The sequence below is a fragment of the Xyrauchen texanus genome, chromosome 17, assembly GCF_025860055.1.
Source record: "Xyrauchen texanus isolate HMW12.3.18 chromosome 17, RBS_HiC_50CHRs, whole genome shotgun sequence".
In the NCBI taxonomy this organism is placed as follows: Eukaryota; Metazoa; Chordata; class Actinopteri; order Cypriniformes; family Catostomidae; genus Xyrauchen; species Xyrauchen texanus.
In genome coordinates, this window is record NC_068292.1 from 23,737,813 (window position 1) to 23,764,488 (window position 26,676).

The window sequence follows — 26,676 nt, forward strand, 5'->3', positions numbered from 1 at the left end:
ATCTCGAGAGATCCCTAGTGTCACTACATCGACACAATGTCTCGTTCCCTCCATCAGGGATCGGAGGTTACGACAGTAACCGAGATGATTCTGTTAACTACATACAAAGCTTTGATGGTCTAGCTCCACAGTACTTAAGTGACCTTCTACCATGCTATATTCCATCATATTTATTATGATCACAAAATTTTGGCCTGTTAATAGTTCCTAGAATAACAAAATCCACAAAAGGAGGTAGATCCTTTTCATATTTGGCTCCTAAACTATGGAATAATCTCCCTAACACTGCTCGAGATGCAGACACACTCACCAGTTTAATTCTAGACAAAAGACTCATCTATTTAGCCAGGCATACACCTAATTCATCCTTCAGCTCACAATTAGGCTGCTTTAGTTAGGTCTGCCGGAACCAGAAACCAGAAACATTGATCATGATCCATAACTCTGCAATAAATAGAATGGCATCTATGCTAATATTTTCTATTTGTTTCCCTGTCTCAACCTCGGGACTCCTATCCTGAGGTCACCAGAACCGGCTCCATTCCTGCTTCATGTTGGACTCCAATGCTACGTGTCGCTGAGTGATGATGACTAATAGCAGCCGGTGCCAGCCAAACATCACTTCAGTCTATTATGATGGACTTCAGAGGATGCACTGATGCCAACTCCAACCATAAGACATGGGATACCTCATATGCCATTGCCTGAACCTTGGATTTAGGATAGACCTCACCGAAATGACCGGCCAGGTTGAACTGCAATGCACCTAACTGATCTCTGCCTACATCACCTCGGTCTAATGATGGACTACACTCTTGAAATGGAATACATAGACTATCAATTATTTGCCAACAAAACCCTTCATCAGCCAACTAACAAGGGATGCATCAATGCGAACTTCTGCAGTTAATCCAGGATGGACTTCAAAGACATTAGTCATTAATCTTACAGTTCATACAAAATCTTTGTTTAAACAATGACCCTTAACACTTACTTAGTTTAATAATTTTAAACCATGACTTGCACTATACATAAGTAATATTGGCATTATATTCATGCTGTTAGCCAGAGGGGAACTGGCCCCACAGTGAGCCTGGTTTCTCCCAAGGTAAATCTTCTTATGGAGTATTGTGTTCCTTGCCACAGTCACCTTCGGCTAGCTCACTGGGGTTATAAACAAAATTATTATTTAATTACTTATTTTTAAACACAATTCAAAAACATATTTTATCAAACTACACAATGATGACTTTATACATATTACAGTTTCATTTTCTGTTAATGCGTGATCTTCTGTAAAGCTGCTTTGAAACGATGTGTGTTGTGAAAGGCGCTATACAAATAAAAATGACGTGACACACTCACACATATTTATGGAGCCATTAGTGCATGTCATCCATAGATTATAAAAGGCACTAAAAATGTTTGGCAGACTATATGGTACAGACGCACCTGCTTTGATTGCGCTGTTCATTTTTAAAAGAACTTTCTTTAGGATTTATTTTCACAGGGTGAGCACCCAGAATAATTATTTACAGTGCATCCGGAAAGTATTCACAGCGCTTCACTTTTTCCACATTTTGTTATGTTACAGCCTTATTCCAAAATTGATTAAATTCATTATTTTCCTCAAAATTCTACAAACAATACCCCATAATGACAATGTGAACAAAGTTTTTTAAAATCTTTGCAAATGTATTACAAATAAAAAATTTATTTTTTAAAAAAATCACATGTACATAAGTATTCACAGCCTTTGCTGAATATTTTGTTGAAGCACCTTTGGCACCAATTACAGCCTCAAGTCTTTTTGACTATGATGCTACAAGCTTGGCACACCTATTTTTGGACAGTTTCTCCCATTCTTCTTTGCAGGACCTCTTAAGTTCCATCAGGTTGGATGGGGAGCATTGATGTACAGCCATTTTCAGATCTCTCCAGAGATGTTCAATCGGGTTCAAGTCTAGGCTCTGGCTGGGCCACTCAAGGACATTCACAGTGTTGTACCGTAGCCACTCCTTTGTTATCTTGGCTGTGTGCCTAGGGTCATTGTCCTGTTGGAAGATGAACCTTTGCCCCAGTCTGCGGTCCAGAGCACTCTGGAGCAGGTTTTCATCAAGGATGTCTCTGTATATTGCTGACATGAGGAATGGCTTCTGTCTGTCCACTCTACCATACAGGCTTGATTGGTGGAGTGCTGCAGAGATGGTTTTTCTTCTGGAAGGTTCTCCTCTCACCACAGAGAAACGCTGGAGCTCTGTCAGAGTGACCATCGGGTTCTTGGTCACCTCCCTTACTAAGGCCCTTCTCCCCCGATGGCTCAGTTTGGCTCAGTTTGGCTGGGCGGCCAGCTCTAGGAAGAGTCCTGGTGGTTCCAAACTTCATCCATTTACGAATGATGGAGGCCACTGTGGGACCTTCAGTGCTGCAGAAATGTAATGCCCCAGATCTGTGCCTTGATACAATCCTGTCTCGGAGGTCACCAGACAATTCCTTGGACTTGGTTTGTGCTCTGACACTGTTAACTGTGGGACCTTATATAGACAGGTGTGTGCCTTTCCAAATCATGTCCAATCAACTGAATTTACCACAGGTGGACTCCAATCAAGTTGTAGAAACATCTCAAGGATGATCAGTGGGAGCAGGATGCACTTGAGCTCAATTTTGAGTGTCATGGCAAAGACTGTGAATACATATGTACAGGTAATTTTTTTCGTTTTTAATTTGTAATAAATTTGCAAAGATTTCAAACAAACTTTGTTCACATTGTCATTATGGGGTATTGTTTGTAGAATTTTGAGGAAAATATTTGAATTTAATAAATTTTGGAATAAGGCTGTAACATAACAAAATGTGGAAAAAGTGAAGCGCTGTGAATACTTTCCGGATGCACTGTATGTGTGTAATAGTAATGGTATAAAGGGATCTGTATGAATTTATGATGTGTAGCAATGATGTATATTTAAAATGTAGTTTCAAAATCATGTATGATGTTGAGCTGACTTGTTTGTGTGTGTGTGTGTCTTTATGTGTGCGTGTCTTTATGTGTGTGATACTAATGTAATTTGTATGTGTTTACAGAGCTCCATGTATTCTCTGGCATTGAAGTGTCTTATCAGCCTTTCCACCATCATCCTTCTTGGCTTAATTATTGCTTACCATGCTCGAGAGGTGCAGGTAAACACACATACACACAAACAAACACACACATACACACACGCACAAGAAAATAAATGGTCTGCAGTGTTTCCCACAGGATTTTTTGAGGCTGTGGAGGGTGGACATGCTCCCCCCTTAAGGAAATTGTGAACATTTTAAAGTTAAATGCATCAATCTGCTGCGCTTTGAGAGCTAAATTGAGAAGAACGTTGTGCTCTTGCAAAAATGTTGTAGTCCAGTATTAATTTAATCATAAACACATTGGTTGTATAGATATGAATGGTGATGGCATAGCAAAAAGGTCACACCCACAAAGCATAAACGAGATGGAGTTTAACGCAGATCACAAATGGTCAAAACACTAAATCAACTAGAGCATACTTTTAAGCCAGAGCTCGACATTAAGCATTGTCATGTGGTTGTCCTCCGGACAAGTAAATTGGTCATTCACTTTCCGAGTAATAAAGTTACTTGTCTGGATTGAAAAAAGGACATTTAGTTACATGGTCAAGTAACGTGTCAAAGTTTATGTTTTATATTTTTATAAATGATGACCGATACCCAACCTAATAGTGCACCTATACAATCAAATCGACAGAAATGTAAACTGCACTGGGTAGGGGAGAAGGCTATTGTCATATGATAATTATTTTGTTCATATGGTTTCAAATAAAGAAAAGCCTCCATTGCCTCCATTAACAGCAGGGATGCTCACACCTCTATAAAATTAGTTCCACAATTATTCAAGACTAGTAAACAGTCAGTAATAAAATGACAATAGAAACAGCAATGAGTAGAAATCAATTAAAAATAATATAACAAAAAATACAAATTAGGATTAAAAAAAAATATTAACAGCTTTAAACATTTTTAACAGCAGTAGGCTATCAAGTATTCAAATAAACATTCAGAATGAAATGAAACATAAAACTACTACTGGTCTTCACTGTATGATTATAATTAGGGCTGTCAATCGATTACAATTTTTAAACGAATTAATTACATGGTGTCCCGATTAATTAATCGCGATTAATCGTACATACAAATATTTGCTGAGAAAGCCCTCATATAACAATAATTCAATATATAATGATGAAATAACTATACATAGTTATCTATACATTTTTAAAAATTATATATATAAAATAAAAAAATATTCAGATAATTAAAATGCATTACATTCCTGTAGCAGATTTAATCATTGATAAGACAATACAAAAAGTGGCTTTAGAATACAATGTATTGTTTATTACTGTTATGTATACCTTGCCTTGTCTCACATTTGCCCTTTGTTTGTCATTTTTGTCACTTTCGTAGTTCCGTAGTTTTCATTTTGTCCCTTTTGTAGTTCCATAGTTTTCTTGTTAACCTCGTGTTCTCTGTTCATTGTTTGCACCTGCCCTCGTTAATTTGCCATTTGCCTCTGTTTATTCCCTTGTTATCTTGTTGGAGTTCTGTTTGTTCATTTGCCCCTTTTTCTTATGTTCATGTATTTATACCCTGGTTTTTGGTTCAGTCCTGGTCAATTGTTGTATGTAGATGAATGTTGATGAATGTTGTCAAGCCTGGTCTGTGTTCCTTGCCCGAGTTCTCAGTTTATGTTTCATGGTGTTTTGTTTATTGTTTTCCCATTGTGGCTGTTTCCTTTGTGTTTATTTGTTTGTTTATTTAATAAAAGTTAAAGCTGCGTTTAGATCCGCTCTCCTCGTCTGCCTTCCAAGCCTCCCATTCGTTACAGAACGATTGACCAAAATGGATCTAGCAGCTTATCCGGCGAATTACCGGCTCCTTTGCCTAAAGCAAGGGGACCGCCCTTTGGAGGACCACGTCCAAAATTTTCTGGAGCTGGCACAAATCTCTGATTTCCCCGAACATGCCCTGGTGGCATTCTTCCGGGGTAGCTTGAACGGGTCTCTGAGGGAGCGGTTGCCGCCGACGAATCGTTGCTGGACACTCCTCAATAATGTGGAGGAGACCTTACGAGTCAGCGGATCGCCGCCCACTATGGACGATCTGGAGGATGACGGTACCGCTCTTCCCACAAAGGTACTCCCCCTGTCTGCCACGATTCGTCTCTCCACGCCCGTCCTGACTTACAGGCTGCCAACCTCGTCCTCTTCAGAGCCGGTGTGCCCCGCTTCCGCGATCCTCGAGCCGGCGCGCTCAACTTCGTCCGCCCGGAGGAGGAAGAGAAGACGGGCTTCCGCTTCCCGGCCCACGCCTGCCCCGGTCTGCGAGCCAGAGCCCACGCCTGTCACTGTGAGCGAGCCAGAGCCTGCGCCCACGTCAGCCACGGTGAGCGAGCCTGCGCCCACGTCAGCCACGGTGAGCGAGCCTGCGCCTACGTCAGCCACGGTGAGCGAGCCTGCGCCTACGTCAGCCACGGTGAGCGAGCCTGCGCCTACGTCAGCCATGGTGAGCGAGCCTGCGCCCACGTCAGCCACGGTCTGCGAGCCTGAGCCCTCGTCAGCCCCGGTCAACCAGCCAGAGTCATTAGCCTCAGCCGTCAGTGAGCCAGCGCCTGTCGCCTCAGCCGTCAGCGAGCCAGCGCCTGTCGCCTCAGCCGTCAGCGAGCCAGCGCCTGTCGCCTCAGCCGTCAGCGAGCCAGCACCTGTCGCCTCAGCCGTCAGCGAGCCAGCGCCTGTCGCCTCCGATGTCAGGGAGCCAGCGCCTGTAGCCTCCGATGTCAGGGAGCCAGCGCCTGTAGCCCCCGACAGCAGTGAGCCAGTGCCTGTAGCCTCGACCGTCCCTGAGCCAGCGCCTGTAGCCTCGACCGTCCCTGAGCCAGCGCCTGTAGCCTCGACCGTCCCTGAGCCAGCGCCTGTAGCCTCGACCGTCCCTGAGCCAGCGCCTGTAGCCTCGACCGTCCCTGAGCCAGCGCCTGTAGCCTCGACCGTCCCTGAGCCAGCGCCAGCAGCCGTGACCGTCCCTGAGCCAGCGCCAGCAGCCGTGACCGTCCCTGAGCCAGCGCCAGTAGCCATGACCGTCCAAGAGCCAGCGCCAGCAGCCGTGACCATCCAAGAGCCAGCGCCAGCAGCCGTGACCGTCCAAGAGCCACATGACCGTCCAAGAGCCAGTGCCAGTAGCCATGGCCGTCCAAAAGCCAGCGCCAGTGGTCGTGCCCATCCAAGAGTCAGCGCCTCTTGAGCCTACCGAGCCTCCTACGGCTCTGTCCCCAGAGACTCCAGAGCCTTCTTGGGCTCCGCCGCGGCCCCGCCGTCCACGGATCATCCTCGTACAGCGTCAGCCTCTCGACGCCCCTGAGCCTGCTAGGGCTCCTCTTCCAGAGTTTCCCAGGGCCCCTCCTCTCAAGCCCCTCGATCCTTCCAGGACTCCACCTCTCAAGCCTCTCGAGCCTTCCAGGGCTCTGCCTCTCAAGCCCCTCGAGCCTCCCACGGTTAGGCCTCCTGAGCCTGTCCTTGCCCTGTGGCCAGCTCCCAGGCCGCCTGAGCCTGTCCTTGCCCTGTGGCTAGCTCCTAGGCCGCCTGAGCCTGTCCTTGCCCTATGGCCAGCTCCCAGGCCTCCTGAACCTGTCCTTGCCCTGTGGCCAGCTCCCAGGCCTGCTGAACCTATCCTTGCCCTGTGGCCAGCTCCCAGGCCCCCTGAACTGGTCCCTGTCCTGTGGCCACCTCCCAGGCCCCCTGACCCAGCCCCCTCTGTACCCCCCTTGGACTGCCGGTCTGCCCCTCGTTGCCCCCTGGACTGCCTGTCTGCCCCTCGTTGCCCCCTGGACTGCCTGTCTGCCCCTTGTTGCCCCCTGGACTGCCTCCCTGCCCTTCGTTGCCCCCCTTGGTCTGTCTGCCCACCACAAGCTTCCCCCCCCAGTCAATGGACATATGTTTTATGTGATGGTACTTTTGAGCGTCTGGAATCCGCTCCTTAAAGGGGGGGGCTCTGTTATGTATACCTTGCCTTGTCTCACGTTTGCCCTTTGTTTTTCATTTTTGTCACTTTCGTAGTTCTGTAGTTTTCATTTTGTCCCTTTTGTAGTTCCATAGTTTTCTTGTTAGCCTCGTGTTCTCTGTTCATTGTTTGCACCTGCCCTCGTTAATTTGCCATTTGCCTCTGTTTATTCCCTTGTTATCTTGTTGGAGTTCTGTTTGTTCATTGGCCCCTTTTTCTTATGTTCATGTATTTATAACCTGGTTTTTGGTTCAGTCCTGGTCAATCGTTGTGTGTAGATGAATGTTGATGAATGTTGTCAAGCCTGGTCTGTGTTCCCTGCCCGAGTTCTCAGTTTATGTTTCATCGTGTTTTGTTTATTGTTTTCCCATTGTGGCTGTTTCCTTTGTGTTTATTTGTTTGTTTATTTAATAAAAGTTAAAGCTGCATTTAGATCCGCTCTCCTCGTCTGCCTTCCAAGCCTCCCATTCATTACAATTACCATATTATTGATCATAAGTCAATCATTGGCATACAGTTCACATCAATCTATTTCACAAGTGAATTTGTTAATCAGTTGGAGATTTATTATGAGTGCTTGTTTAAGGACCCGTTAATGTACACCTGCGTCAGACATTTTTTATTTTTTTTTTAAAACAAGCCAGGGGTATACATAGTACACAATACTACAGATACATTTTACAATAATGCCAAGACATTATATTCATCACATAGTGCAATGGTTTTCAATGCTTTGGAGTTGTTGGAGGTACAAAGAGTATTTAAATAATATTTTAAGTCTTTACAAAAAAGTGCAAATAGGGGCTTTATAGACATAAATTTACACTTATGTATAAAAAAACTTGGCAAGAAAAATAAAGATTAATCAGAAAATATGAACTTAAGTTATCAAAACTGTGAAAACCAAATAAAACATCTTTATAAAGCAAATATAAAACTAGTTAAAATAGAGGTACGCACAAACAAACAAAATTTTCTCCAAAATACTACTGCGTGGACACATTCCCAAAAAAGGTGAGGGGCAGATTCATCTACAGCATTACTGAAGGAGCAAAGTGGATCTATTTCAGGGAGCATGTTTTATAAATAAAGATTGACTGGGTAAAAACGGTGTAACAGTTTAAAGGACACCTCCTTAACCTTGTTGGTAATTAAATATTTGTGAGGTAAAGACCATACGACCTGCATCAGACATGTGTCGCGTCTCGGGTGTGTTACGTAATAATAGTAAAATGTTTAGGTCACTGTGTCAAGTTAAATATAATTGAATACTCAATCTTTAAACACATCTTGAGATCCCCTGGTTTGCACGTTTGTGTGTGTGTGTCTGTGTGTCTGCTGAAGAGTTGTTAATGTTTTGTTCACTGTAATAAACTGTCCGTTGCTCGTACAGCTGAAATTTCACTTACTGCTCTCTGGAGTAAACAGGTGGTACTACAAGCTTGAATTTCTCAGGAAAGCATTGCGATTAAATGCGTAAATTTTTTTAACGCGTTATTTTTTGTAAAATTAATCGCACGTTATTAACGCATTAAATCGACAGCCCTAATTATAATACATTATTACTTTTTAAAGCTACTAGCAGTGAGTGTTATCTTGTTATGGTTGTTTGATTATTATGACACTCTAGACAGCAGCAGATCTATTAGCTTATATTTACAAGTCAGACATTTTAATACAAATCCACTTTTTTATCCACTGTTTACGTTCACTTTAGACATCACTCACTGTGTTTACATGAATACCTCACCAAGACTGGCATTTTGGCAGAATTTTGAAATGTATTTGACTGTTCATGTGAGCATTAGCACAACAATTTTCGGAACACACGCGCATGTTCAGCACACACACATACCCCGCCTGTCAATCAAACAGGGCACAGCTGTTACTAGATCACTAGTGAATTATTATTATTAATAATAATATTTAATTATAATTATTAATAATTATTATTACATGATCTTGATTACTTTCAACAGCAGAAGAAGAATATGAACTTTCTAATAAGTGACAGGCCTAGGCTATCACACATATAGCTGGTTATTTTTTGTTATTGACATTTTAATCAGTCTGCTTGTCCCATCAGGCAAGTAAAATTCTCTTTCAATTGCCCCTTCAAAAGTCCACTTGTCCCGGACAAGCAAACAAGTGTTAATGTCGAGCCCTTTGAGCCATCAATGAAATGAAGCAAAAGTGGTTACCTGTGTAGAACTAGCTCCTCAGATGCTGAAAATAGTTACGTTGTCAGAGCCGCTGGTCATAATGTTAACGTTAGATAATTGGTTCCAGTGTGTGTGTGTGTGTGTGAGCATGCTCGCCTACAGCACATATTTTCAGTTCATTATGAAACTGTGGCAGGACAAATTAGACTGTGATGGGCCACCACAATCTAGGTAATTAATGGGGAACACTGGGTCGGACCATATTTGTGTATTTTTAACTGAGCAAACCTAATGCAAACTGACCCACATGCATACAGCACTCTCCAAGTATGCGTATAACAAACTCCGGCATGTTTATCATTATAATATGAATAACTAATTAAATTGCATTTAAAATTAATTAGATCGGGGCACTTAATTATATAGCTAATAATATTTCAGCAAGTGATGGAGAAAGACCATCTTGAGGATAGAAGTTTTTTAAATTAAGTAAATTTGCCTTTGTGTGGTCCAATTTAATTACATCGAAGCTCAAGGGTGTAATATTACTTAAATAGTTCAGCCAAAAATTTTAATTCTCTTTTCATTTATTCACCCTCATGCCATCCCAGATGTGTATGACTTTCTTTCTTCAGAAGAACACAAATAAAGATTTTTAGAATAATATCTCAGCTCTGTCTGTCCTATCTTGCTTTCAAAATTTCTCTGTTTTTGATGTTTTTAGCCTGATGTTTAGTTTACCACCCTTTCCCTGTAAGTGTGGCGTAATGAACAGATGAGAAATGTTGTTTTAGGCCGTACCCTCAGCAAGGGGATCTGAACGCATGTGCTCATTAGCATTATGCTAATAGGGGGTTAATACTGGAAAGTCACTCACATCTGCTCTGTATTGCTTAGTGTCAGAGAACCAAAAACACACTCTCTCTTAAACACTCACACACATAAGACTATACATACAATCCTCAGACTTCTTTGAAACTCCCCTCCTTTCTCTCTTGTATATGCAAATTGTTTTGATTCATTTAACAGATATTTTTGGGGCTGTTTGTGTCTGTCCTAACTGTGATGCAGTAAAGCGACAAGTCATAAAAGCTATACTTCCATGTAATCTTAAATATGGAATTTGTTTTATTACTCCTCATAACTGTTCAACATGATTACACTGGAAATTGACAATTGCCTGAAATTAACTCCCTACAGCTGAATAACTAACTTTTTTATCCCCATCTCATCGCTGAAACCATTTAGCATTTTGAGATTAAATTTTTAGTACATTAAGCCTTTATTAAGATGTGGTTCCCACAATGCAGGATATTTCAGGTTTTACTATCCTGGTGACATTTGATACTCATAATGGAGTGGTGGTGGTGTAGTGGTCTAAATCACATAACTGGTAACTGGTAATCAGAAGGTCGCTGGTTCGATCCCCACAGCCAACACCATTGTGTCCTTGAGCAAGGCACTTAACTCCAGGTTGTTCCGGGGGGATTGTCCCTGTAATAAGTGCACTGTAAGTCGCTTTGGATAAAAGCGTCTGCCAAATGCATAAATGTAAATGTAAATGTAAATGTAAAATAGGACCCACACACACAAACACTTGACTTACACACTCTAAGCACAGTTAGAAAGTTAAAGAGAGGCAGCGAGAATGCGAGAAAGCAATTAAATGATATGAAATTAAATGGTGAAGGTTAATGCCCCTCAAATTAAATAATGTAATAAAGATGGTTAACTCGCTCATTGTAAATTTACCCTGTTAACTTCCTTAATACACATTCTTGGTCACATGTTATTGTGAACATTTCATCAGTTTTGTCTTTGTAATCCTTCATCAAATTGGAATAGCTTTCACCATCTTTGAAACGTCTTCACTTTTCGGCTGACGTTACCAACTACGTTACCTATTTCTACCCATCCCTTCCAACCACATGTCTCCATTCTAGTATGTAGCGCTTACTTTCCAAGATCCAATCAATTCTTGATGGTCAAACTCAAGACCTGCTTAGTTTTAAAAAAAAAATGATTGAATATTTTGTTTCATTTAGAAGTATAATACAGAAGTCAAATGGGTCATGATGACTCATCATGTTGACTTTAAGCCTACAATTTAACCCTTGTATGAACTCTGGAACTAGCACATGTGGTTTGTGTGTGTGTGTTCCATTTAACAGTGAAACCAGTTCATTTATGTTACAGAGTATTAAAAGCTCACACATGCAAACAGTCATACATATTTGGGATGGCATGAGGGTTAATAAATGATGAGAGAAGTTTCAATTTGGGGTGAACTATACCTTTTAGCCTCTTCCTCTCTCTCTCCCAGTGGCGGAGTTAGGGGGTAGGCCTACTCACTCACAATTGCTGTTTTAGTCATTTTTTGGGGGTAATTTTATGGCACAATTTAGTTCTTTAGAGGTGAAGTAATCTCTATAAATGTACAAACTTAACATGTGCGAACATCAAGGTCACCACCCCTCTCTGTCCTGGGTTTCATTGTATCCACTCTGTTTTTTACACCCATTCCCTACGCTCTGCCTGCATCACCCTCTGGCTTTTTGCTCTTTATATCTGTCTTTCTCTTTTTCACCCTTGGATGTTATGTTGCTGCCCTCTCTCTCTTTTACTTTCTTTTTTCTCTCTCATGTTATATTTTTACCTTCATTCAACCTTCCTTGTTCCCACTTTTTTAGACAATATGTGTTTAGAAGGGAGTGTTGTTGTGAGTGTTTTCCATTCATTTAGCTGGATTGAGAAGTTTCTTATGTATAATTACCTTGTATGCATATTTCACTTCTTATGACTCTTTTCCTGTGTGTCAGACTCCACCAGCTCTTTCCTAGACAGAGACTGTCAGTGTGTGTGTGTGTTTGTTTCCCATGTGTGTGTGTGTGTGTGTGTGTGTGTGTGTGTGTGTGTTCAGCCTCTTTGTATGTTACATCATTGTTTTGATCGATGCTCGCTCGTTCGTGCCCCTATGGAGTGTGTGCACGAGCGTAAACAACAGGTAGCTGTCTGCAGTTCACTTAATGGCCACAGGTGTCATTAATAACAAGGGTTCCCCGTCTGTCGCTCACTCGATGTTGTGTCGAGTGAAGCACACTAGGGTTCTTTCTTGAAGGCCTCGGTTACCACTGAACTTGAGAAAAGGCCAATGAGAAATTGGCAGACAGAATTTACATGTCCCTCCCCCAGACATACGGGTATAAAAGTAGGGAATCGTGCATCGGTCCATTCAGATTTTTTCTTCGGAGCCGAGCGGTTGTGTGCTCAGCAAGCTGGTGTTCCACTACTGTTTCACTCGCCTCTAAGAGTATTGCTGTAGGATCCTACGGCGCATTACCAGCGGCTTTCTCCCTTCTCTGCATGCCAGTGCAGTCCACGCCCCTGAGCACTTCGACAGCGTTTTCTTAAAGAGCAAATAGACCTGTAAAAGTGTATATTTCCTCTAAAAGAGGATACACATTGGCGTTGAACATCTTTTTAAAGATGCTTCTTTTTAAAGATATCTTTCAGTCTTTGTGTAGTTCCTGGATACGGCAGATATCTCTACACTTCTGACGGTCATAAGAGCTGCCTCGTGTGTCTGGGCTGTGATCACATGCAGGCAGCATTTTATGAACGGTTCATGTTCTCATTGCGAGAACATAACCATGGTAACGTTGCGCTCATTGGCTTTCTTTCCTCTGTGAGAAAGCCACTTTCCCCCTGCGCCGCGCCTCCTTCTTACGGTATTGGGGCCGGTGCGCTTGTTGCATTTGAGACCCCTTCAGCACTGGCTTCAGACGCGAGTCCCGAGATGGGCATGGCGCCATGGCACATACCGTGTGTTCATCACCTCTTTCTGCCACCAGAAATTCAACCCTTAGACAGACCTCTGTTTTCTGCAGACAGGAGTCCCCCTACAGCAGGTGTCCATATGCATCGTGTCACCACAGATGCCTCCAAACCAGGTTGGGGCATCATATGCAACAGGCACGCAGCCGCTGCCTCCTTGACAGGACCGTGCCTACATTGGCACCCGTATGTCCAGGGTAGGGACATGCAAATTCTGTCTGCCAATTTCTCATTGGCCTTTTCTCACATTCAGAGGTAACTGAAGCCTTCAAGAAAGACCCCTAGTGTTACTTCATTCGACAAAATGATTAGTTCCCTCTATCAGGGAACGGGGGTTACAATAGTAACCTAGACATCTCTGAATCTTACATACGGCACCTTCAAAGGTCCTTTTTTTCTCATTAAAAAGGTTTTTCTACTATAAAATGAATTGTGATCTTTAAATATATGTATAAAATCATGATCACTCACATGAGATGAAGTCTACATTCATATCAGTAACTTTATAAAAGCTGTTTTAATCTACATGGAGAGGGTTTGCTCATATGGGTTACCATGTTAGGATCATATGACCAGCCAAAAACGACTTGCTTAATTTCTAAGCGTAACCACCCTGTTTTTATGCTTACACTCATGGATTAAAGTATCATGGCTGACAGTGAATAGTGAATTTCAACAATGGCATCTGAAACTGAAAAATAATGATTTTGAATGGTGCTACATCCAGGACCCTAGGTGTCAGTGTAAGTCCAAAACAACATACAAAATAATACTGAGAGTGCACCTTTAAAGGCACCATGAATTTGTTTGTTTTGTTATATTTTGTGGCTTTTTATACATGTCTATTAGCTTCAAAGCCATCTAAATGCTGGTAAACTCCTAAAAGCTGAAAAAGTAACTTTCAGCAGATTTACACATTTAAATATACTTTCTATTCTGGGAAAACAGACAAAAAATGTTGATGACTCATGTTGCACTTCACTGATTTATTTTGTCCAATCAAATGTTCTCTAGGATGAAAATGTCAGTAACAAATCATAGTTCATGGCTGTGATATAACTAAAGCCTATTGGCTATTTTAAAAAAGGGAAATGCTCTTTGAAATATCCCACCCAAACTTCCTGTTGCCAGAGGAAATGCTTTAACAAAGGACAGAGAACTGTCTTTGTCAAGCCATTTCATTGGGTCTTTAATTCCTGTAAAATACACAGTCTTGAGTGAATCTCTCAATGGATCATTTTTTTTTTTTTTTTGTATTTGTAATTCAGCAAAATTCAACTTCACTGAACAGCAAAAAAGTCTCTTTATATTTACCATTACCATGCTTTTAATAGTTTGCCAGTATGGTTGAAAGGCCCTCTAAGATATTGTTTGAACTCCAGTGTGTGTGTTAATGTGAGAGTGCATTAATTTCCTAGAGTGAACAGGCCCTTTATCCTTGGCTAAAGTTTGCATACTGCTTGGCCCTTGAAGAGCCACATTAAAAATTATTCATAGCTGTGCTGCTTTTGCTAAGAACCATTCAAAAATATGGTGAATCACCAACATTACTTGAAGCCAATTTAATAATTATCTTTAGTTCAAGGTTGGACTGATTCTGGAAACGTTTAGCTTGAGTGGTTTTTGTGATTAGCTTTAAGCTGTTTGGTCACTAGAGTCTTAACATACAGTACAGCTGAGTTCATGTATTGTGTTCCTGACACAACAAAATAATAAATGATTGTATTCATAAGAAATTTTGCAGGTAGTTAATAAATAAAACTAGAATAAAACATAGGACATTTGTGAACCTTAAAAATGTATCATGGTGGTTACCATAGGTTCCACCAAATTTTGCAAATATGTAATTTTGGTAGTTGAGTTTTCAACTAATTTTCAGTTTCACGGTATACCATGGTATGAAAAGTGACGGTTATACCATGTACATTTGCTTATATTTGGTACTGAGAAAAAATTGCAACCGGACGGAGAATCTCACCTGTGCATACGCATCTCCTTTCCTCGTCGACTGCCTGTCAGACTCGTTAATTTGCCCCAAGTGTGTGTGTGTGTGTGTGTGTGTGTGTGTGTGTGTGTGTGTGTGTGTGTGTGTGTGTGTGTGAGTTAAAGCAGTGTTTCTCAACTGCTGGGTCTCAGGTCTATTCGGACAGGATCGCAGACAGCAGGGAAAGAACAATGCCATGGTTCTCCCATTGAAGATAATTCAGCGGCCACCCAATTGATAGCCAATTTAGGAATGCCGAGTCAGATTTAATGATAATCTCGCAATCAGCTAAAGGCTTCTCTTCTGCACTTTTGCACGAGTGTAACGGAACCAGCTCACAATTATGATGTACTTTGCTCTCTGGCACACGCATGCTACAACCGGGCTTCCCTCGATATTGCTGAGTGCAGACCTCAAAACTGATTTCAATACAATTTCAATTCTAGTGAGACTTTTGTAGTTTAAAGCGTTACGGAGGAAGTCAAGTCGAACCCATCAAACAGTAGGGAAGGTAGAATTGTCTAGGTTACGTACGTAACCTCTGTTCCCCGATGGAGGGAACGAGACGTTGTGTCAGAGAAGCGACACTAGGGGTCTCTCTTGAGCGCCGATATATACCTCTGTTCTATGAAAAAAGAAGAAGTTGGCAGACGGTATTTGCATATCCCTCCCCCGGACATACGGGTATTTAAGCGGGGCGAATACGGGAGTTCATTCAGGATTTTTCTGAGGAGCCGGAAATGGTCCGGCCACAACAGTGGCTCGGCTCAGCGGCGTGGCAGGGAAGACACAACGTCTCGTTCCCTCCATCGGGGAACGGAGGTTACATACGTAACCTAGACGTTCCCCTTCTGTCGCTCTCTCCAGAGAGCGACAGAAGGACCCCTAGTGTCAGAGACCCCTAGTGTCAGAGAAGGGACACTAGGGGTCCACTTTTAAACATGCCATGCGCTGAGCCGTGTATGTGAACTGCTGATACAGGAGCGGGCAGTTATTCTTACATGCAAAGGCGACCAGCTGTATCAGGCTGCACATACCCTTCCCCAATGCCCCATTAAAGCCATCAGAATCCTTCTGGTTACCCTGGAGAGGGGAATAAGGTGATGCTTGCCAACCTGGGAACGGGCCAAGCCTGGCTGGGCCTCTTTTCTCTCTATGTTTCTCGCATAGAGCGACTATGGTTGGGGCGTCTTACATGCATTAAGGGAAGGGGGTCTTACCCCGTTTCCTATTCTTTCAGGGGGAGAAGACCCTGTGGAGACCACACCTACCCTGCAGGGGAGGCAAAGAGTGGCGAATATATCACATGGCCTCTTAGGACCTATGTGGGAAAGTTGGCGCGGTGGTAGAAGGGGGAAGCTTACAGCACGGCGACCGAGGCAGCTGGGACTGCCTAAAGGAGTCACGGGAGTCCGCTCGTGAGGGGACAGTACCGTGAAATTACACACAGGGACAGTCCGAACAGGAGGCCTTAACCTGTGGAGCACCTATTCCAGTACAGGGTAGATTGAGTACCCGTAGTGGCTTGGGTCGGCGAGTTCCTCCACTGAACTGGACCATTTCCGGCAGTGGTGGCTCAGTGGTTGAGGCTCAGGGTTACTGAACAGAAGGTCGGGGGTTCAAGCCCCAGCACCACCAAGATGCAACTGTTGGGCCCTTGAGCAAGGCACTTAACTCCAGGTTGCTCCGGGGGGATTGTCCCTGTAATAAGTGCACTGTAAGTCGCTTTGGATAAAAGCGTCTGCCAAATGCATAAATGTAACTGCGGACCCACAAGGTCTAGGGAGGAATCAACCAGGGACCCTGAGGATGGGGTCTCCTAGGAACAAAGGCGCACTATTTTACCTCGGCTGAGGGAAAGGGCAGGTGTACTGGAGGGTAGGTGTGGTCTCCGCAGGGGGGGCACGGCCTGGGTGTGATAAGCCAGTGAAGTGGTGTCAACAACCCAGTGGGCGATCCTCTGTTTGGAGACAGCGTTCCCTTTTTGCTGTCCCCCGAATCAGACAAAGAGCTGCTCAGAACAGCTAGAGCGCTGCGTGCGGTCCAGATAGATACCCAAAGCACATACCGGACACAGCAACGAAAGGGCTGGGTCTGCCTCCTCCCGGGGCAGCGCTTGCAGGTTCACTACCTGGTCTTTGAAGGGCGTGGTAGGAACCTTTGGCACGTAGCCCGGTCGTGGTCTTAGGATCACGTATGTGTCTGCCGGACCGAACTCCAGGCAAGTGTCGCTGACAGAGAATGCTTGCAGGTCCCCGACCCTCTTGATGGAGGTGACCGCGATCAGCAGGGCCGTTTTGAGAGAAAGGGCCCTGAGTCCAGCTGAATCTAGCAGCTCGAAGGGGGGTCTCTGGAGGCCCGTGAGGACGATTGAGAGATCCCAGGAGGGAAACAGGTTTGGCCGGGAGGGAGTTAGCCTCCGGGCACCTTTTAGGAACCTGATAATTAAGTCGTGCTTACCTAGAGACTTGCCGTCTAGCGTGTCATGGTGAGCCGCAATGGCGGCGACATACACTTTGAGGGTGGAGGGGGACAGCCTCCTCTCCAGCCTCTCCTGTAGAAACACGAGCACTGACCTAACCACGCACCTCTGTGGGTCTTCAGCCCAGGAAGAACACCAATTTGCGAACAAGCGCCACTTTAGGGCGTAAAGATGCCTGGTAGATGGGGCTCTGGCTTGGTTGATAGTATCTATGACGGTTGATGGTAGACCGGCTAGATCTTCTGCATCCCATCCAAGGGCCAGACGTGGAGGTTCCAGAGGTCTGGGTGCGGGTGCCAGAGCATGCCCCGTCCCTGAGAAAGGAGGTCTTTCCTCAGGGGAATTCGCCAGGAAGGGGCTGTCGCGGAAAAATGGACGCCCACGAAGAGGGGCGGAGGCCTGGCTAACTGAATTGCGTAACCGAGTCGAATGGTCCGGTGCAGCCAGCGTGACGGGTTGGGCAGTGAGAGCGGGGCTTCGCAGCGGGGCGGAACAGGTAATACGGCATCGGGAGGCAGTGAATCATCCCGAGGCTCTGGTGCTGAGAATAGACTCAAAGCACTTACCTTGCTCCGTGCACCCGGCAGGGGGTGGGTTCGTGACTGAGGAGGAGGTCTGGTGTTGGCGTCCTCTGAACCGGCCGGCCGGGGAACAGTCGTGGGGCTGAGGGAGGGGGTACCGCATTCAGGAAGCCGGGACTGTTGAGATCTGGAAGCAAAGTGCAGTGAGAACAGCATTTGCAGGCCAGATGACCCAGAGACAAAGGAAATAGCTCTTTTATTGAGAATTTGGGTACCGCAGCCCTTGTTAGGGGGTGCGGCAAATGAAAAAACACAAGATTCTCCTCCCGGCCCTCCACCGGGGGACGGATCGGTCTTACCACCTCCGGAGCTAACGTCTTGGACTCTGGGTGGGTTGTCTCAGGAGCGCCTGGGAGCCTTCCGGGTCCTCGAGGGGGTCCGTGAGACAGGGGGCGTGCGCTTCCCGCGGGTTTACCATGATACTGCGAAACCATGATATTTTCTGAGACGATTATCATACCATGAAAATCTCACACCATTGCAACCCTATTTGTTACTATCTAGGTGAGTTGCAAAAAGCTAAAAGGGGATTAAAAATAATACACATTCTCTTTTACAAACAGTAGGGTTAAAAAAAATACATATTTTGCATTTTCCTAATTCATTAAGTTCATTAATATCTGTATTATTAGCATAACTATTTGAGTGAAAAGTTGAATCAGACAATTTTACGTGGATATCATAATGTCAGACTTTTTTAGTATGCCTACCTTTTTTCATGCACTTGAGCTGGCATTAACAACACATATTTGTGCAAAACCTGAATAATTTGAAAATTTTCCAATGAGCATCCTGTGTGCTTCGATGAAAGCAAGGATATCTGATCTTTTGCACAGTTTACACTCTCAAAATTCCAAGTTTGCTTATTTGATTAGTGCCATGAAAATATAATTTTTTAGATTTTAAGTCATAATGTTTCTTTGTTTTAAAAAAATAAATAAATAAATAAATCTGTTTATTTCTATCAGAAAGACTCGGAACAGCATAGCATAATGGGAATGACAATTTATTGATGAACAATAAAATAATAAAGTCAAGTATTTTGGCATAATCGTCTGTCTGATGGTCCAGTGAAAAGATTAGTGAACCATCAAATCCTGCCTTTGAAATCCTGCCCAGTACCCTATAAAAGGATTACAATGCTATGAGGAAAAGAGGGATGGGAGCATCGTTTTTTATGGGGGTTGGGGCAGCATTGTTTGTGCAATACCTTTGAAAAAGATAGCAATGCTATGAGGAAAAAGGGAGGGGAGCATTGTTTGTCAAGTTTGATGCATTAAAGCCCTGACTTGGGTGAGCATTTGGTTGTGCAATACCCTTGAAAAAAGTAACCACACTTATGATATATATGAGCCCTGAATTTGGCAAACATTTGGTTGTGCAATACCCTTGAAAAGAGTAACCAATGTTTATGACACGTGAAAGGGAGGGGGAAATTGGTTGTGCAATACCCTTGAAAAGATTAACCAATGCTGTATTTGAGCCCTGAGTTGGGCGAGCATTTGATTGTGTAATGTCTTTGAAAGGATAACCAAACCTTATGATGCATGAAGGGAATGAGGGTATTGGTTGTGCAATACCCTTGAAAAGGATAATCAAAGCTTGCGACACTTGAAGGGAAGGAGGGCATTGGTTCAGCAATACCCTTGAAAAGAGTAACAAATGCTTGCAATGCTTTTAAGCCCTTAATAGCATTTGGTTGTGCAATATTATTGAGAAGAATAACCAAAGCTTGTAACGTATTTAGAGGAAAGGGAGCATTGTCGTACAGTACTCATGAAAATGATAACAATGCTTGGGGAAGTATGAGGGAGGGGAGCATTTTTTGTGCAATACTCTTGAAAAGAATAACAATGCTTTGGGAAATATGAGGGAGGGAAGCAATGTTTGTGCAATACCCATGAAAAGGATAACAATGCTTGGAGGAGTATGAGGAAGGGAGTGCATAGCTTTTATTTTATGATTCTTCCACCACAAGAAGTGTAAGAAAATTGTACATGACTTAAAAGTGATTCTTGAATTTGCTGCTCTTCCTTGACTCATGGATGACGCATGTATGTCTTGTACCAGTGTCCAAGTGTCTTAATGGACTCAGGAAGTCCTTGTGAAGCAACTGCTGTAGCAGCTCCAGTCCTGAAGGTATGAAAGCAATAAAGCATGAAAATGAGAATGAAAGAAATAAAGCAATTTTAACAATGACAAAGCAGTAAAACTGTAAGAGAAAATGACCCTGATATCAAGTGGTGGTTAATGCCAGGAATCTGGGGAGCTTTTCTTGAAGAAATTGCACTTTTGAGTTTCTCCCATGACCAGGCCACTGATTCCTTTTGGCTAGAAGTTTACTGGTGTTGAGACAACTGCTATATATACAGATATAGGGGTGTGCGATATGACGATATTTGATCGTGAATGATTAAAATGTCTCCACGATTCACTTTTTCGGAAATATCGTTGTATCGTGCTACAGTGCACGTTCTATCAGATGCAGTTCTATGGCTTTTCAACTACTTAACAACATGCGATGTGAGGCGCGCTAGATGTCGGCGTGTTAACAGGATCATAAACTTGCTCGTGAGATTTAGCAACGCAGGGACGATGGATGAAAACACAGAGGAGTTGATTCCTAAAAAAAATTCAACATCGGTAATATGGAAATGGTTTGGATTTTCCATAACAGACACGGCGCAAACAACAGTTATTTGCAAATGTTGCAATGATAAGATTCGCACGTCGGATGGTAACACAACAAATCTTTTTAACCACCTCAAAAGAAAACACCCTAAAGAATATGCTGATAGTCAAATTGTGAGGGGACCTCGTGCGAGTGCATCAGGTACATCCACGGAGCAGCCAGAGGCTAACGTTACAAGGCTTAAACAAACAACTCTAACGAAGGAGGTATTTGAGAAGGGAACTCCGTATGACAGGACAAGTAAGCGCTGGAAAGATGTAACTGATGCAGTGACATTTTACCTGGCCAAGGATATGATCCCCATAAAAACTGTGGAAAACGAGGGTTTCAAAAGACTGCTCAAAGTCGTTGATCCGCGTTACGAGATTCCCAGCCGCAAATATTTTTCTGCAACGGCCATTCCACGGCTGTATTACGAATGCCGCAACAAGATGGAACACAAAGTTCAAAACGTAATTTTTTTGCCACAACAGCTGACTTATGGTCTAGCTGCACTTCAGAACCCTATTTAAGTCTGACAATTCATTTCATTGATGACTGGAAGTTGTGCAGTGCATGTCTAAAAACAACATACTTACCGCAAGACCACACGGGAGAGCTCATAGGACAAGGCCTTGGAGGTGCTTGAATGTTGGGGACTGAAAAAAGCGAACATGACATGGTGAGAGCCTTTAATTAGTTAATATTTTTTTATTTAAACATTTTTATTTAACCTTTTTAAAATAAGCTTACATTTTTTAACTTGTTTTTGCTGCATCTGTTTATTTATCTATATTTTTCATGCTAGATGCTACCTCAAAAAAATAGAAATAGAAAAAAATGCTGACATGGGTTTTGCTCAGGGTCTGTTACAGCTGTTGCCAATGTTAGATTTGTTTTTAAAACAATGTTCATTTTGTGATGAGAAGTCTTTGATTGTAATGCAAGTCCTGTTGAATGTTCTTACTTTGCACAATTGCACTTCCATTAAATATACACTTGATTAAAATATGCTCGAAAACGTACTTTGACATAGTCTGTCATTTTTTTTCCCTTTTATGTTTTGTTACCTTGTAGGGCTATGTTTTTTTAAATGGGGATATAATTTTTCCTGTGTTGCGGTAATTTGCAAAATAGTCTTAAAAAGCAACATGAAATAGAATCGTGATAAAATCGTGAATCGTGATTTTTCCTGAAAAAATCGTGATATGATATTTTTTCCATATCGCCCACCCCTATACAGATATATTGTGAAGTTAGCACTCATGTTCATCATAGACAGTAGTATCATAAAGTAACATGACTTAAAAGTGATTCTTGAATTTGCTGCTCTTCCTTGACTCATGGATGTGCACACAGGAACACGGAATGATTGAAAATCAGCTTCATTACATCCAAGATGACAGCTGCCTAGGAACTTTGGATGTTCTGTGTATTAGTGAATTCACCTTACTTAAAGAACTACAAAGATTTACAGTACCCCTTCTGTTACTCACTCGACATTGTGGTGAATGAAGTGACACAAGGGATCTTCCTTTGGAGCCTCGCATAACTCAGAAATTGAGAAAAGGCCAATGAGAAATTTACAGATAGAATTTGAATGTCCCGCCCCGGACATACGTGTATAAAGGGAAGCGAGCATGCGTCTGTCAGTCAGATTTTTTCTTCGGAGCCGAGCGGTTGTGCAACAGCAAGCTGAAGTTCACCACTGTTCCACTCACCTCTGTTGGCAAGAAGCACTGGTGTTGGATCTTACGGCATGTTTCCAGCAGCATTCTCTCTCTCTACATGCTGTGCAGTCCACGCCCCTGGGCGCTTCGACAGTGCTTTCACTGCCTGAAAGAGTGTTTTCCCCTCCTTAAAAGAGTTAGAATTTCTCTAAAAGAGTTTGAGTTTTCACTCATTAAAGAGCAATACACAGACAGGCGTTGAACGTCCTTTTCAGGATGCATCTTTTTAAAGATGCCCTTCCACCTCTGTGTAGTTTCCTGGATCAAATCAAATCAAATCAAATCACTTTATTGTCACACTACCATGTACACAAGTGCAACAGTAGGTGAAATTCTTGTGTGCAGTTCCGAGCAACATAGCAGTCGTGACAGTGACGAGACATATACCAATTACAATAAACAACATACTTACACAAAACAATTTACATATCAAATGTACACATACTTACACAAAACAATTTACAAATCAGATGTACACATACTTACACAACACAATAATTATATACAATGCAGAATATAGAACAGAATATACAATACAATAAGTGGGAGTATATGAAATATATATGTGTATATATATATATATATAGCAGTTGTATTGAGGAGAATATGTTGACAGTCCAGTGTGAGATTATAGCTGAATAAAGTGCAGTGCTAATTATTGATCCTGATAGATCAAGAGTTCAACAGTCTGATTGCTTGGGGAAAAAGCTATCATGTAGTCGGCTGGTGCGGGTCCTGATGCTGCGATACCGCCTGCCTGATGGTAGCAGTGAGAACAGCCCATGACTTGGGTGACTGGAGTCTCTGATGATCCTCCGAGCTTTTTTCACACACCGCCTGGTGTATATGTCCTGGAGGGAGGGAAGCTCACCTCCGATGATGTTCCTGGCAGTTCGCACCACCCTTTGCAGGGCTTTGCAGTTGTGCTGCGGTGCTATTGCCATACCAGGCGGTGATGCAGCCAGTCAGGATGCTCTCTACAGTGCTGGTGTAGAACCGTGTGAGGATGTGGTGGTTCATTCCAAACTTCCTCAGCCGCCTCAGGAAGAAGAGGCGCTGGTGAGCCTTCTTCACAATGGCCTCAGTGTGGACGGACCATGTGAGTTCCTCAGTAATGTGGACACCGAGGAACTTGAAGCTGCTGACTCTCTCCACCGGTGCTCCATTGATGGTGATGGGGCTGTGTTCTCCGTCTTTCTTCCTGAAGTCCACAACAAGCTCCTTGGTTTTACTGACGTTGAGGGAGAGGTTGTGCTCCTGACACCAGCGTGTCAGAGTGTGCACCTCCTCTCTGTAGGCTCTTTCATCATTGTCAGTGATCAGACCTACCACCGTCGTATCGTCAGCAAACTTAATGATGGCATTGGAGCTATGTGTTGCCACACAGTCATGTGTGTACAGGGAATACAGGAGTGGGCTGAGAACACAGCCCTGCGGGCTCCAGTGTTGAGGGTCAGTGATGAGGAGGTGTTGCTGCCCATTCTAACCACCTGACGTCTGCCTGACAGGAAATCCAGGATCCAGCTGCACAGCGAGCTGTTTAAGCCCAGAGCCCGGAGTTTCTCATCAAGCTTGGAGGGCACTATGGTGTTGAATGCTGAGCTGTAGTCTACAAACAGCATTCTCACATATGTGTTCCTTTTTTCCAGGTGGGAGAGAGCAGTGTGTATTGTAGATGCAATGGCATCATCAGTGGAGCGGTTGTTGCGGTAGGCAAACTGCAATGGGTCCAAAGAGGGGGCAGAACAGAGCAGATGTGATCTCTGATTAACCTCTCGAAGCATTTGCTGATGATGGGGGTCAGAGCAACAGGACGCCAGTCATTTAAGCATGTGATTATAGCTTGCTTCGGTACAGGCACAATGGTTGATGTTTTGAAGCATGTGGGGACTACAGACAGGGAGAGGGACAGATTGAAAATGTCCGTAAAAACACCAGCCAGTTGATTCGCGCGACGCTCTGATGACGCGGCCCGAATGCCGTCTGGACCCACGGCTTTACGGATGTTCACCCGTCGGAATGATCGGGTTACATCCACAACAGAGACGGAGAGTGAATCAACCTCTGTAGCGTCAGTCGCGAGTGCACTCTCCGCGAGGGCGGTGTTACTGTCCTCAAAACGAGCATAAAATGTATTAAGTTCGGTCCGGGAGAGATGCAGCGGTGTTCATGGCGGAGACTTTATTCCGCTTGTAGTCCGTGATTGTGTTAATTCCCTGCCACATACTTCTGGAGTCAGTGGTGTTGAACTGACTTTCAAGTTTGTGCCTGTACTGGCGCTTAGCTGCACTGGTAGTGTTACGGAGGGCATAACTGGCTTGTTTACGCTCCTCCGTGTTAGGAGAATTAAAGCGGAGGTCCGCGCAGTGAGTGCCGCCGAACATCGCCGTTAACCCATGGTTTCTGGTTGGGGTATATCCGTATAGTTTTGGTCGGAACAACGCCCTCTACGCACTTCCTGATGAAACACGCTACGCTGTCAGCGTAAACCTCGATGTCGTCATCAGAGGCGGACCGAACATCTCCCAGTCCGCGTGATCAAAACAGTCTTGTAGCACAGAGTCTGATTGGTCCGACCAGCACTGGATCGCTCTGAGGGTGGGTGCTTCCTGTTTCAGTTTCTGCCTGTAAGCGGGCAGAAGCAGAACGGAAGAATGGTCCGATTTGCCAAATGGGGGCGGGGAGGGATTTGTAGCCTTCCGGAAGGGAGAGTAACAATGATCCAAAACCCGGTCCCTCGTGTGTTGAACTTTATGTGTTGGTGGTATTTTGGGGCGATTGCTTTGAAGTTGGCTTTGTTAAAGTCCCCGGCAACAATGAACGCAGCCTCAGGGTGCTGCGGTTTCCTGCTCACTTATACACCCATACAGTTCCCTGAGTGCCCGGTCTGTGTCGGCTTGCGGGGGATGTACACAGCTGTGATGATAACCGCTGTGAATTCCCTCGGCAGCCAGAATGGTCAACACAGAAGCATGAGATATTCCAGATCAGGAGAGCAAAAAGACTTGATGAAATGTACGTTCCTCTAATCACACCATGATTTGTTGATCATAAAACATACACCACCACCTCTGCTTTTACCAGAGAGGTCTTTCGCTCTGTCCGCTCGGTGCACGGAAAAGCCCGTGATTTCGATGGCCGAGTCTGGAATCTCCGTAGACAGCCAGGTTTCTGTAAGGCACATAACGCAGCAGTCCCTCGCTCTCGTTGGAAAGAGATCCGCGCTCTCAGCTCGCAGGAGTTTGTTGTCCAGAGACTGAACATTTGCCAGTAGTATACTGGGTAGCGGGGTCGATTTGCACGACGCCTTACTCTGATGAGAACGCCAGCTCGTTTTCCTCTTTTCCTTCTGCGCTTCAGCGCCGAGCAGCACAGACAAAGGGCTCCGCCGGCGTGTTTGTAAACAGCGGGTCGGCATTAAGGAATTTGAAGTCCGGTTTTCGATGTGTGATTGTAGAACTAATGTCCAAAAGCGTTTGTCTGTCGTAAACAATAAGGCAGACAACATCCAAGACAAAAAAACAAAGAACTGTAAACAAAACAAACAATAAACCGCAGTGTTGTAACGGAGCTCGCAACGCAGCAGCCATACTCGGCGCCATCTTGAGTCCAGTATCTCGGTCGGTATCTCGGCAAGACCGATGGCCACAGATGCTGCCTCGTGTGCCTGGGCAGCGATCACACAGAGGCGGCTTTTGTGGATGGTTCATGCACTCAAGGAAAAAGTTCCAGGACCTCTTCCTCAGTCTCTAACCCGCCCCCTGCTGGGTGCGCGGAGCAAGGTAAGTGCTTTGAGTCTTTTCTCATCACCCAAACCTCGGTACACTCTTCTGCCTCCCGACGCGCTATTACCTGCTCTCCCCTGCCGCGAAGCCCAACACGGTACATCAAAAGTGATCGTCCCTCTAGCGCCCCTCGTGTGGAGTCTGGACACATGGCTTTTGCTATCCAACCCATTGCGTTGTTTGGCCAGGACCATCCGACTCGGCTACGCGATTCAATTCACCCAGCTCCCACCTCGTTTCAGCGGTAATCGCTCCACCTCCGTACGTGGTGAAAAAGCCAGTGCTTTACGGGCAGAGATCACGATCTATCGCTTTTCAAGGATGCAATAGAGCCCGTCCCTCCACACGAGATAATGAAGGGTTTCTATAGCCCTTACTTCATTGT

At 44.1% G+C, this 26,676-nt stretch overlaps 1 protein-coding gene across 3 annotated transcripts in view; it reads left to right on the forward strand.

The window, feature by feature from the left end:
* The window catches only part of LOC127658317 (small conductance calcium-activated potassium channel protein 3-like), a 145,140-nt gene that overhangs the window by 57,291 nt on the left and 61,173 nt on the right, over nucleotides 1–26,676 (forward strand). For 2 of the 3 annotated variants that reach the window (XM_052147543.1, XM_052147545.1), the window contains exon 3: nucleotides 3,082–3,177. The exons of the other annotated variant lie outside the window; for it this stretch is intronic. In XM_052147543.1, coding sequence (XP_052003503.1) covers nucleotides 3,082–3,177 — 96 coding nt within the window. The remainder of the gene's footprint in view (nucleotides 1–3,081; nucleotides 3,178–26,676) is intronic. 3 annotated transcript variants of the gene reach the window in all.